At 36.6% G+C, this 13,871-nt stretch overlaps 1 protein-coding gene across 4 annotated transcripts in view; it reads right to left on the bottom strand.

Moving 5' to 3' along the window:
- Positions 1 to 13,871, bottom strand: part of JHY (junctional cadherin complex regulator) — an 81,449-nt gene that overhangs the window by 56,035 nt on the left and 11,543 nt on the right. For all 4 annotated transcript variants that reach the window (XM_019718585.2, XM_019718587.2, XM_074321297.1 and 1 more), the window contains exon 4: positions 7,673 to 8,189. In XM_019718585.2, the coding sequence (XP_019574144.2) occupies positions 7,673 to 8,189 (517 nt within the window). The remainder of the gene's footprint in view (positions 1 to 7,672; positions 8,190 to 13,871) is intronic.

Genomic DNA, 13,871 nt, shown 5'->3' with positions numbered 1-13,871 from the left:
AAATTCTGGACCAAAGAAAAAGTATTTAACAATCACATCCCTTCATCAAAAATTTACATAGGGTTTATTATATGCCAGCCTCTGGGAATTCAGAGATGAGTCAGCCCATGCCCTTATGAGCTCAGAGTCATGTAAATACATACAGATACATTAACAAAATAGTGCAATGGGGTGTAGTGGGTTCCATGGTGGATGTTGCAGGTATGAGGAAGGTAGTGGGAGGGAGGATATTTGGAGTCTTCATAAAGGCAGAGGCCTTTGAGCTGAACTTCCAAAGGAAGGTAAGGTTGTCTGAAGCAAACAAGACTGAAAGAGTGGCCCATTAGTATGAAGAGACCCAGGCAAAACACTGGGGTCTAGGAGTTGTGAGTTCCCAGACTATGTCTAGCGCAGAGTATGCAAGGGGAAAGCCACAAAGGATGAGGCAAAATCAGCAGGAAGGGACCAGGTCATGAAGGGCGTTGTGTACCACTCTGAGAATTTGAGTCTGAGAGACAGCATGGAAAGTATGAGGTACGCCTAGGTATACCCCTTTGTAGACAGTCTTTTGGGAATCACACCGTAGAGTGGGCTAGTAGGGTGTATAGGTGCTATATTTTGGCTACACTTTGTTCTTACTCTACCTGAAATCATATCCCTTTCATTTTGAGACACTGTAGCCTGGAAAAAAAAAATCTGTTTAGAAAGGTCTATTCCCAGAGTGGATTCCTTTCCTTTCCTATGGCTAAAAGAATGCCCACTGGCAACAATAGCTCCCCTTTACTGAGTGTGTGCCATGTGTCAGGAGCTTTGTATAAATTCTTCCAAGCTTTGTATAAATTCTTCCAATAGCTCTCCAAGGCAGAAACTGACCCTATATAAAAGATGAAACAGATAAGGTTTAGAGAGTCACCTGTTCAAATGTCTCGTAAGTGCTACCTCCTAGTACGTTAAAGGGCCAGGATTTAATCCATAATTGTCTTACTACCAAACCAGTGTTTTGTGTTGGCTTTATTTTTTCTCCTATAACATTATGTTGCCTCCTGTGAGAAAACGCTGCTATCAAACCTAGGGCAAACCAATTGTCTTCCCCCAGAGCCAGCGTGCATAATTTTCTCTTTCTCATCCATTCACGTCTCAACTTGAATAATATCTCCTCAGAGAGCCCTTCCAAAAGCACTAAGCATCCCAGTTACACCCACCTCAGTACTTTATTAAGTAAATTTTATTTAGTCTCCTTTGACGTGTTTATCAGTACCTGAAATTATTTTGTTACATGTTTCTTGCCTGTATCATATGACTGAAATGTAAGCTTCTTCAAGACAGGGTCTCTGCACATGTTGTTTTCTGTTACATCCCTAGCACTGGAGAGAATACCTAGCATACAGCTGGTACTCAATAAATGTTTGTTGGCTGACTGACCTGATGTCTCAGCAACAACCACAAAGGGGTGCTAATCCTCAGAATGGGGACTATATTGTCTTGAAGACTATAGGGTGATTGAATAACCTTTCTATATACATATCTGCAAAGTATCTGTGATTTCTTTCCAAGAAATTACAACGAAAGAAAAGAGTAACATGTATAAAGTACTTACTACTCTTTTCTGAGCCCATATTAAATTTCACCATCATCAGCCTTCAAAGTCACATTGGAATCAAGATAGAAATACAGATCATTTTTCAAGATACAATTTCCTTTAATGGTAGATCATAAATGGATTCAAATTCTAATGAGTTTCAGACAAAACTTCTGGCTACTGAAGAAATCATAATAAAAGTAAGCACTGAATATTCACCAGCAAAGGTATTGGCCAACTGTGATACTTAGGTGCCCTCTAGTGTGTGTTGGTTTTTACATGAGTTCCTTGCTTCACACATCATGTGACTAAGATCTTATAATATAGTCAAAGGTGATTTTTCCTGTGCATTTTAATGTACTACTAACAGATTTATGAAAAATAGTCAAAGGACTGTGGAGCAATTGAATTTAAAAATCAATGGTTCTACTCTGAGCCATTATTTACAAGGAAAAAATGCCATTTAGGTGGCCCCGAGCAATCGAGGCATGAAGTTCCTACAAAATGTTGTATACTGTAAATACACAGGCATAGTTCAAAAGTAAGAGCTATGAAACGGTATAAAGTGAACAGTTGTGCTCCCACCGGTTTCCTCTCCACCCTCTACAATTAGCCATCCATATGTACCCGTTCACAGTGCTTTATGCATACCAAGCAAATGTGATATATATTTTTATTCTTCCCCACCTTTTTATATTGTACACAGTATTCTACACCTTCAATTTCTCTTAACAATAAATTCTGATAAGTTGTCCATAACAGTTGATGGAGAACATCCTCAATTTTTTAACAGCTAGAATTGTACACTATTGTATAATTTATTGTATAATATTGCATACTATAATTTATTTAAGTACTCCACAAATAATAGACATTTGGGTGTTTTCTAATCTTTTGTTATAGAATAATCTTTTACAGGAATTATTGCAAAACTGCACATGTAACTAGGATAAATTCCTAGGGGTGGAATGTGTTGGGTCAAACAAAAATAATAATTGCTAACACTTATATAGTGCTTACTATAAGCTAGGCTTTGATCTAAACATTCTACATACGAGTATATATTAACCCATTTATTTAATCTTCTTAATAATCCTATGAGGAAATAACTATTATTATCTCCATTTTAGAGATGAAGAAACTGCAGCACAAAGGGGTAAAACAACCTTCCCAAGGTCAGACAGCTAGCAGGTGTTAGTGCCAACCAACCTGGCTCCAAAGCCTATACTCTTACCAATTACACTTTATTTTCTTAGAGTGTATGTATTTCTATTTTAAATAGATGTTAACAAATTTTCCCCCATACTGGTTATACTAATTTATTCTATGGATTTATCAAACTTTGGGAATTTTGTTGGTTTAATTATAGGTGAAAAATGGAATCCCAATGTAGTATTAATTTGCATTTCTCTTATAATAACTGAAATTAAATATCTTTTCATACATTTAACAGCCATAATTATTAACTTTTTTGTGAATTATCTATTCTTATCTTTTGTGTATTTATATATTGGAATATTGCTCTTTTTTTCTTTTTGATTTCTAGGAGCTCTTTATATATTAGAGATATTAGTGTATTGTTTACGATATGAATTAGAAATATTTTTCCCAGTTCTTTATAGTTTGACTTTCTTGTGCTTTTTTCCTGCAGCAGTTTTTAATATTTATGTAGTCAAATTCATCAATCTTTTATAGAGTCTAGATTTTAAATAATTTCAAGATTATAGGAGAATTTTCCTGTTTTATCCTTTTTTTTTTTTTTAAGATTTTTTGGGGAAGGGGAACAGGACTTTATTGGGGAACAGTGTGTACTTCCAGGACTTTTTTCCAAGTCAAGTTGTCCTTTCAATCTTAGTTGTGGAGGGTGCTGTTCAGCTTCAAGTTGTCCTTTCAGTCTTAGTTGTGGAGGGTGTAGCTCAGCTCCAGGTCCAGTTGCCATTGCTGGTTGCAGAGGGCGCAGCCCACCATCACTTGCAGGAGTCTAACCGGCAACCTTGTGGTTGAGAGGACACGCTCCAACCAACTGAGACTTCTAGGAGCTCAGCAGCAGCTCAGCTCAAGGTGCCGTGTTCAATCTTAGTTGCAGGGGGCGCTGCCCACTATCCCTTGCAGGACTCGAGGAATCAAACTGGCAACCTTGTGGTTGAGAGCCCACTGGCCCATGTGAAATCGAACCGGTAGCCTTCGGAGTTAGGAACACGGAGCTCCAACCGCCTGAGCCACCGGGCCGGCCCTGTTTTATCCATTTTTATGGTTTAATTTTTAAAAATTAGATATTTGATCCATTTAGAATTTCTCTTGTATGATATGAGGTATGGGCCCAACTTTATTTTTCTCCAGGTGGCTTATCCAGTTGTTTAGTTGAATGACCCTTAATTTCCTCACTGGTTTGAGATACTGCCTTTATCAAATTATAGTTTCAGATTATGTATTCTCATATGAAATTTAGTTCTATTTCCAGACTTTCTGTTCTGATCTTCCATTTTTCTGTCTGCATATGCATTAAATATTACCATACTATAGTTATTATTATGGCATTGTAATATGATATACTATATAATAGGGCTATATTTTCTCATGACTATTAATTTCCAGAACTTTCTTTATTATTCATGCCTATTATTCATATGAACTTAACAATCAGCTTTTAAGTTTTATTTTTTTAAAAAAACCTGTTGACATTTTTATTGGGATATCATAAATTTCTTAGACTTTCAAATCTTCCTAAATACAATATACTACTTAAGATCCTTAAATTAATTCAACTGGGCATGGGTGCTTGCAACAAAACATTATGTTAAAAAGCTGGGTTTTCTTGGCTGTGTGTAATGGTAACTAACATTTATGCATTCATTTAACAATAGATGTCATTTATCTTTTCCACGTTTCTAGTTATAAGACATTTGTCATCTCTTTCAAAGAAATTAGAAAGGGAAAAGAGATTTTCAAATATGAAAAACTTCCAAAAGGATGCTGCTTACTCTAAAACCTGCCACCTCTAATATTATACCTCTTACTCCCCCATCAAAGGAATACTCTTAACAGCCATTGAAACCATCACAGCTCTGTAGGTACTCACCCAACTTTCGCTTTAGGTTTCTGAGAAATGCTTTCTTTATGTTCTTTATCCTCTGGCACCTTGCTACTCAAAGTGTGGTCTGTGTACCAGCAGCCTTGGCATCACCTTGGAGCTTGTTAGAAACGCACTCTCTTAAATCTCACCCCAGACCTACTGGATCAAAGTCTGTATTTTAAGATCCTGAGGTGGTCCAGGATCTTACCATAAGCACTTTAAAGTTTGAGAAGCAAATGATCAGTGATTCTCAAAGTGTGGGCCTGATAGGAGAAGTGGCATCTTCTGGAACCATGCAGAAAACTCAAATTCTTGGGCTGCACCCTACACCTGCTAAATCAGAAATCCTTGGGTTAGGTCCAGCAATCTGTTTTAACAAGCCCTCCAAATGGTTCTGATATATGTGTACATGCTAATGACGGAGAACCGCTGTTTTACATCAGTGATTCTCGATCCTGGACAAACATTAGAATTACCTGGGGAGCTTTTACAATTCCTCTTATTTAGAGGGCACCCCAAATGTATTAAACCTGAATTTCAAAGCTTCAGGCCAAGGAAATAGCATTGTTTAAAATTTTGTAGGTGATTCCAGTGTGAAGTCAAGGGTGAGAACTTCTGCTCTGTCTGGAACAATGCTTCTCAAACCTGGCTTCACTCAGAATCAACTGAGGGTCTTTTAAAAATATTACTGATGCTCAAAAAAAAAAAAAAAAATTACTGATGCTCAAGATTTCACCTAGAGATGTAAATTGGTCTGGATGGAGCTGAGAATCACTTTTTAAAAAATTTAGTTTCTCAGGTGATTCTAACATTCAGCCAGGATTTCAAACTACTGCTCTGGAAATACTATTTTCCCCACATAAACTTCAAGTAATACTAAAGAGAATAAAGTTTGGAGGTAATGGAAGATATACATTTCTCGTTTCCCATATATTTACTGAGGTGTGTTAGTTTAGTTATGAAGACTAAAAATAAGTCCAACGCTTATTTCCTGCCCATAAGAGTATATATAATCTGTATTGCCAGAAAAGACTTGCACACCTGTCATATATAACTAATGATTTGAAGGAACATATCATTCTAGGTTACTGACTATAATTCAATGAAACAAGTTACACACATCATCATATCACTGTTAGGCCAAACTAATTTCTATCCCTTTAAAAAGACTAGGAGTAAAGATGAAGGAAATATATGTTGGAAATGGTTAAGAAACAATTTTGAATACAGTTAGCAATCAGCCCTTAGACATCTGAACGTGGAGAAAGAAATGGATGAGGTCAGTGGCCAAAGAATAATTCATGAGCTTAAAGACTGAGCAAGCCTAAAATGCTTTAAAGTCTCCTCCTTGGCATAATGAAAATTATGCTATGGAATCACTGACAATCAACTCCCCCCAATATTGTTTAGTAAATTAAGTTATAACTACTAAAAAAAATTAGCAATTAAGATATCAGTAATTAAAGAGCTTATAATAAATCTTTTCCCTTTTATTATTAAAAATATAACTATTTATTCTGGCCTATTTGCCTCTCCTTCAATATCAGCTTCTTTTGAGAACACATTTTAAAATAATGAAAGGTATCCTAGTCTGAGAGAAATAACTAGCTATAACATTTTTCACATATTTATATTTTTAAGTGAGCAATCAAAATTCAAAATTTCACGTTTTATGAAACAAAAATGTACATTAAACATCTAAAATTGGGTCAAACTCTTGAAAATTCTGCTTGAATTCAGCTCAGAATTTGTTTTGACAATTCAGCCAAATATACTACATCCATTTCTTTGTTTTCTTAAGTTACAAAGTCAAAGATGTGACATAATCCTTTACAACTATAGAAGGAGTTTCTTTTGTTTTTCCTTTTTTAAATTTGAAGATCTAATTGGCTTTATTAAGCGATTCATTAGGCAGCACCCTGTCTAGCAACTAGAAGGGGGCTCCCTATAAAAGGAGTTTCTGAATCAAAAAAAATAATCACAAATATTCATCCCACCTCGCTTGTTCCATCAGAAATTGCAGATTAGAACAAGTTAGAACACTTTAAATAATACCAATTTAGATTTGGAATAGCTTTAAGGGCATCTCCATTTAATGTAATAACCTTTCATTCATATTTGAAAATGACCACACATTAGTAGATAATGAATTTTAAGCTGTTTCCCCAATAAGCGTGTTGGATGCACTGATCCAGCCACATTCTTTTCTTGTGTCTATGGACATATTTAATAGGAGGTAGGCTGGTAGGATCTTTATGTGTGTCCATGAAGTAGAACTAAGTTTACTCGTTCCAATAGGTTTTGAATCCATTGGATGAGAAAGAGAGGACATTTATTATTATTCCAATTTTATAGATGGAGAGACAGGTTTAATCATATTACCTCATTTGCATACGGTATTAAAGGATGGTGTAGTTATTATTAATGGGGGTTGGAAAGGCAAGATAATCACTTGGATATTTTTTTAAATACCCCATATTGTAACTTTACTAACCATTGTCACCCCAATAAATTTTAATTAAAAAGTAAAAATTAAAAATAAATAAAAATACCCCATGTTGTATCCTGATCCTGTCCCACTAACACCCAAAAAGCATACAGAATCTGATTGAGAATCACTTGTGTATGTGAGTTGCCATTATTGAGTGTGTCATGTCATATCCAATGTGTTGAGGGCATTTAATGGGGATGAAAACCAGTGCTGTAGTGGAACCAAAGGCAACCGACACAGGTAATCAAACCTTCAGTCCTATATTTTATCTGTTGTAGTATGTGGTTTTAAAAAAAATTCTGTGGTTCTTTGAATGGAAACATTTTGGAGACAATAATTTAATTACAGCAATAAATTATTGATGACTTATTTTGCTCTTGAGAATTTGTGGACTAATTCCCCTCATTCTTCAAAGAGGGGCATCTGATTTACTCAGCCAGGTTGTTATAATGACATCACTATCCCAAAGGAAGTGCTATTCAGCGATTTCAAACAAAGGCAAATTCCAGTTTAGTGCTTCAGAAGAGATTTTTAAGTAGCTGTTACGTACCTGTTCTGAGTGAGTTTCCCCCCTTTTTTTATTGTGAAGTTGAAGATAAGAGTCCATTTTAGGAGTGGGCAATCCCAAAGTCAGCTTGTTTTTTTCCACAAAATATTGTTTGGACTTCCTTCGCCGAGGGCCACGTGAGCCTGGCAAGAAAACCTCATTATGTGAACTTGAACTCTTCAAGTACTGAAAGAGATTGCTCGACTTCTCCATATCACTGTCCCTCAGGTCTGAAGACTGCTCGCTGTGATGGGCACCATGCTCAGAGTTTGGGCTTAAGAATTCACTACCAAGTAAGGAGGCTTCGCTCTGTGGGCTCTTTTTCTGTTCGCCTTTCCCCCCTGAGAGTTCCATTGAAGTCTCCTTGGAAGGGTAGAGAGGATCTACAGTCAGATTTTCTATAGATCCGTCTGCAGACTCTGGCAATGCTTCCACAGTCAACAACAGCCCTTTCTCTTTCTTATTCTTCCAGTTTGGGTCATATCGGAGACTTGAATACTTGTCTTCTTTTGGGTTTTGGCTGCCCAAAGCAGAAAGGAAATGTTAAGTACTTAATCAAGATAAATTCATTATATTTAGTTGATCATTTTATTCTAAATCAATCTCAATCTTTCCCTTATAATTTTATTTTTATTATTGATATGTTAAAGACATATCCCAGGCTCAAATTAGGCCTGCATACTACACACAAGAATAAAAAAGTTATTAATTATTTAAGTTTACTGAAATATGGAATAAAAACAGGGATAAATAATTTCAAAATGCCAGAAAACAACTGAAAAATAATGTCTATAATGTTAAACCAGTGAATGACTGTGGTTCAAGGAATGCTATTACTTATGCATACCCTAAGTATTTCAGCTGGAGAAGATAAAATTGATTTCACACTTTAGTTGGTCATATATATATTTGGCTATTTATCTAGGAAGGTAAATGTGATCGTCACCTGGATATTTGCCTCAATCTGCTCCATTTGGAGTGTGGGTAAAGCAAGATTTATCCTGACTGAATACCTACATAGGTTCATCCTCCTTTTCAATGATTTTACTTTTCAGTTAATTTTGTGTTTGTAGATTTCATCAAATGTACTATGGAAAGATCCCCAAGGTTTAGAATCAAAAGGAGGCTCACTGAAAAGCTCTTAGTTCGTACTCTCTTGGTTGTCAGGTCTATGCACAGAAAACTCAGTAGACAGGTCAGCATGCACTTTAAGCTGTAGGACAGTCCTATTTGAATAAAAGGTTAAGTATATGGTCCTGACTGAGGGAAGTGAAGTCATCCATAACCAATGCATATGACCCCAAAGAAAGTCTTCCCTTTTCCCCATGGCAATCTCAATTTGTAAAGCGCTTCCTAGTCTTAACCAAAAAAGAAAAAAAAAATGCTGGTAATATGGCATATTTAATGGCCCTTTTGATCTTCAAAAGCTAAATGGGAGAGATTTTCCTTCCTTGAGTTCAGTAGATGCAATCCTGTAATCAAAAAGGAAATGTAAATCACCTAGGCTTTTTATGCTATTTGATATTCCCGTTTACAGAGGACATAATTTTGTGCTGGGTAAACAAACTAATGGTGCCCTTAATGCTAATTTACTCTTCTTAATGTGGACCTAGATTTCTTTGATTTGATGTAAAGCAAAACCTAGAGCAAAAAGCCAAAACTCCTATGTCTTGATAAATTGTCATTTTGAATTTTTTTAGTTCACATATTAAAATGGAAAACTTTTTGGAATAGGCTGCTCTTTCTTTTCCACCAAGGGAAGAGAAATGATAATTTCCTCTAGCAAAATGCCTAACTGGAAAGGGTTCACATCTATCAGGAAACTGGACATCAAACCATGTGACTCACCACTCCCTACACACCATGGTGTCACCTGCCTCTGGAGCTTTGTTGAGGCTTCTTCTGTGTGATGTCCCATCCCGTGAACTCACAGTATTTTTTGGTCCTGCTTTTCACCTGGTTCTAAGGGTCACTGGGTATGTCTTAGGAGCACTGAGTGATCCATCAGGGTATATCTGGACTTGGGACTAAACAGATCTGGGTTCAAGTTCTGGGTCTGTCACTACCTATTTGTGCATCAGCTGGCTGATCATGTCATCTCTGAGCTAGTTTCTCATGTGTAAGTAGGGATAAATTATATTTATTCTGTTTATTTCTCAGGATTGTATCTTATTCCTCTGTCCTCTGTTTCCTGCAAATTGGCAGCTAGATCCAGGGGCTTGATCATAACTGTGTTTCATCTCTTTGGCAAGTCTGTAGGTAGTGTTCTATTCTTCCATAAGGATTAAAATGGGACATTACATATGAATTAATGCTCTGTATTTGTGCTTATTTCACTTTCACTGTGGGGATCTTGTCTCTTCACCTATTAAGGTTTTGGGCACCTCAGGGACTGAGGGTTACCTTTTCTTCCCTCACCTCTGTCCTAGAACTCTGCTCTCTGCGGTGGACAGAAAAGTCAGTAAGTGTTTCTTAAATAAATGACTCTAAAAATACTCTAGTTAACACAAATACAGCATTAGATATTACTAGTAAATAGTAGTAGTAAATTAGAATCTAAATATGCAGAAAAGCTTCTTACATTAGATCAAATTAGTGAATGATTTTAGGGTTTATCTTATACTGAGTTAAACATAAGATTCAACTGTGGTTGTTTAGGTAGGGAATAAAAGATTAAGGAGTGCCTTAATTATATCTTTGAATAAACCAAAATATAAAACATGTTTTAATGAAGGTGCTGCTTTATTGTATCCATGATACATTGGAAGGAAAAAGTGAATTTAACTCTACTCATTCATTCATTTGCTGGACTCAACAGAACTTCGCTTTCCTCATCTATTTGCTCACTCATTGATTCTACAGACATTTACTGAGCACTTAATAAGTTAGAGGGATATGGTGGCGAACTCACAGCCTAGTGAGTGATATGGAAAAGGAAACAAGCAACGTATCATTGGAGTGGTCAGGGCGCTGATGAGGGGCCATCAGGAAGTAGGAGGGACATCCAATACCATCTTGAAAAGTCAGGGAAAACTTTCTGAAGTAAATGATGGCATATATGAGGCCTAAGACTAAGAAGGGCATGAACTGTATGCTAGGCTGAGGGAACAACATATAAAAAGGAATGGAGGGGAGAGAGAACATGGTGCTTTCCAAGAAGAAATTCTGTACTGATAAAATGTTGGGTGGGAGGAGGGAAGGTTGAGGAGTAGAGCTCAGAGTTAAGCAGAGGTGAGATAAGGGCTTTGTAAACTCTGTGAAGAAGTTTGACTTAACTAAGTTAACTTTAGACTCTGAATTTAATTTAGCAAAAATAATTAGGGAGCAAAGACGTTAGTAAGACAAATACTTTGGGATAGCCAAAGTGATGTGTTTTTGGAAGGAATTATCTACAGAGGTTATAAAGTCTTTTTCAGAAAGTTTTAGAATAGGTAGTCCTTTGCACTTTTTAAAGCAGGGCTTGGCAACCTTTCAAAGTGACATGTCCTATGGGGATCACTGTTCTGCTAGTTAGTCATGGAGTAGGATGTGGAGTGCTGACTTTGGGAAGATTGCACATATTATTGCGTGCTGATCCAGGCAATGCTTATAGTGAATCTCCAGTGTTTTCCCTTAGAATAACCATATGAGGGAGGTACTATTATGACCCCCATTTAATAGATGAAGAAACTGAGGCTTAGAGAGCTTACATAACTTTTACAAGGTCACAGAGCTCACAAATAGTCGGCCCAGGATAGTCTGTACCAGGTGGGGCCCTGGTAGTCTGCCCCAGGACCTGGCTCTTGTCCATTAAGCTGCCCTGTATCCTGCAGCTGTTCCCATAGGTGGTAGTGAAGCATGCACTGTCGTAGGGCCTGCCTTATGTAAGTTAGCGAATCGATCAGTCAGTCAGCTGGCCAGTCAACGAATGTGTAGTGAGGAGCTCCCCAGGTACTAGGCACTGAAGATAGAATGGTGAGCAGAACAGAAGCAGGCTGATCGATCTTACCTGCTAGTGAGGAAGACAAGCTTTTCGTACCAACTGTAATAATCAAGTAATAAATTAGATACATAAAGGAATACATAATATTATGGGTATTTAAAATAGGAGAACATAACCTTGTTTATCACTGAAAGTATGTTAACATCTTATTTCCAGATTCAGTTGCTAAATGATGTCTCAAAGTCGATTCCAAATCTGTTGTTCTATGATCCTATGATAAATTCACAAAAGAATCAATAACCGAGGAATGTCCACTATTTAAAAAAATAGGTAGTCTTCAATGATCAAAGGAAATGAATTCCTGACTTCCATCTCTGCAGTAATACTAAAAAAAGAACTGGCACTCAGACTGGTCATCATATTTAATCAGTACCAGCAGATAATGGCATAACGTCTACAGTCATAGTTATAGACCTTCCTCACTCATATGAAATCTCCATGGTGCTTTGCTTCTCTGAAAAATAATATGGAGGATTTTGGCTCTGAGAAATGGTGTAGTAGCATGTCTAAGGATAAGTAAGGCTCCTGGAATCAGAATGCCTGCACTCAATTCCTGGTGCTACCAGTTACTGTGTTAAGCAGGGGCAAGTTATTTAACTTTTCTGTGCCTCAGCTTCCTCATCAATAAAATGGGGATAACAATAGTATTTACCTTATAGTGTGTATACATATACACACACCAATGCTTGGAACTGTGTCCTTGACACAGAATAAGGATCAAATAAGGGCAAACTATGGAAGCATTGGTCAGTGAGCTGTCACTGGTCTCGGCTTGCTGTATGTCACCTTTAGTTGCCATGACATAACATTGTGTATTGTGCTTCCTGCTGATGGATCTCAAAGGCTTCTTCTCTCCCCAGGGATTAAATTATTTCTAGGGCACAAAGTTTTCTTGTGATGCACTAAGTGGCAACTTAGTGGCCTGAAAAAATTAACACTCATCTTTAAAAATCCAATTTTTCACCATGACTTAGGCATCATGGAGAATCTGTTTGAACTGTGATTTAGGAAATGGGATTAAGAAATGTCAGCGTTTCCACATGGTGAAATATTTTAAGAATTGCTGAAAGATGATGTGAAAGATAAAACTGGGAGAATTAAATTACTTTAGACCTCCAGAAAGAGCTGTAATTGTTAGCCTCAACAAATTTCCATTCTTAAATGCCCATATGTAGAAGCAATTGCACACTACAGGAAAGAATGATGTTTTAAGTGGAACCTAGAAAGTACAGAGGGTTTTGAAACAAATCAGACAAAATGAATTGCTTTGGCTGAGAAAAATGTTTTCGAACCAATTGTTTAAAGAGAAACTTTAATAATGTATATATACAAGATAAAATTGGAAAACATGTCTCTTAAAAGAGCACTAATTACAGTGCACCATTTATACCTGCAATGACTATCTTAAAATATCCCCTCTCTTCCCTTTCTAAATGGAAATCATATGTTGAAACAAATAGGAGGGTACGTTTTGCAAAATCATGAGCATGGAAAGATGTAATACTTCACAGAAATGAATCTAATGGCTGAAATAGAACATAATACTAAAGAACCTCATTGTACTAAGCTTGTATGCTAAGAAACTCAATTGTGTGTTGTGGTCCAGGTCAACACACTGGAACAAAATGAGTGTGAAGTGCTCCTTCATCAGTAATCATCCGCACACAAAACATGCACCTCTTTTCCTCCCCGTTTGATAGAAAGGTTATGAGACAATGAGTACGCAACTCTTTTGTTACTGTTCAGACAACAGATGTCAGGTTGCCTCTTCAGATGCCTGGGTTAGAAATGGATGCAGAAAGAAAGAGGAGGGTGGTCTCAGATGCATATGCCATGATATTTGCTGGCTTTAATGGACTATATTTGAGTACTGACTGTGACAACTTCAAACAAAATAAAAATCTCCATTTAATGAAGAGCCTCATATTCAGTATAATATTCAATCAAAATATTACTAAAATTAGAGCATGTTTCTAGTACAATTAACATCCTTTGCACTCATAATAAAATATTCAATAACTGGCCAGTTTGCCTGTTGAGGAGGTGAATAAAAGCATTGCCATTAATCATTTAGCAGTTATTTACTTGCCACTTTATTTTAAGTAGCCGGTTAAATTGAAAATGCACATGTTATTATTGATTTAGGTTTGATTTAATCCTTTTAAACAGAATAATTATTGCCAATTTATATGCCATTAAATCTTTTATGCATATGAACAG

The sequence above is a fragment of the Rhinolophus sinicus genome, linkage group LG16 (assembly GCF_036562045.2).
Source record: "Rhinolophus sinicus isolate RSC01 linkage group LG16, ASM3656204v1, whole genome shotgun sequence".
Lineage (NCBI taxonomy): Eukaryota > Metazoa > Chordata > Mammalia > Chiroptera > Rhinolophidae > Rhinolophus > Rhinolophus sinicus.
Note: the sequence above shows the minus strand (reverse complement) of the source record. Positions and strands in the feature narration are given on the sequence as shown.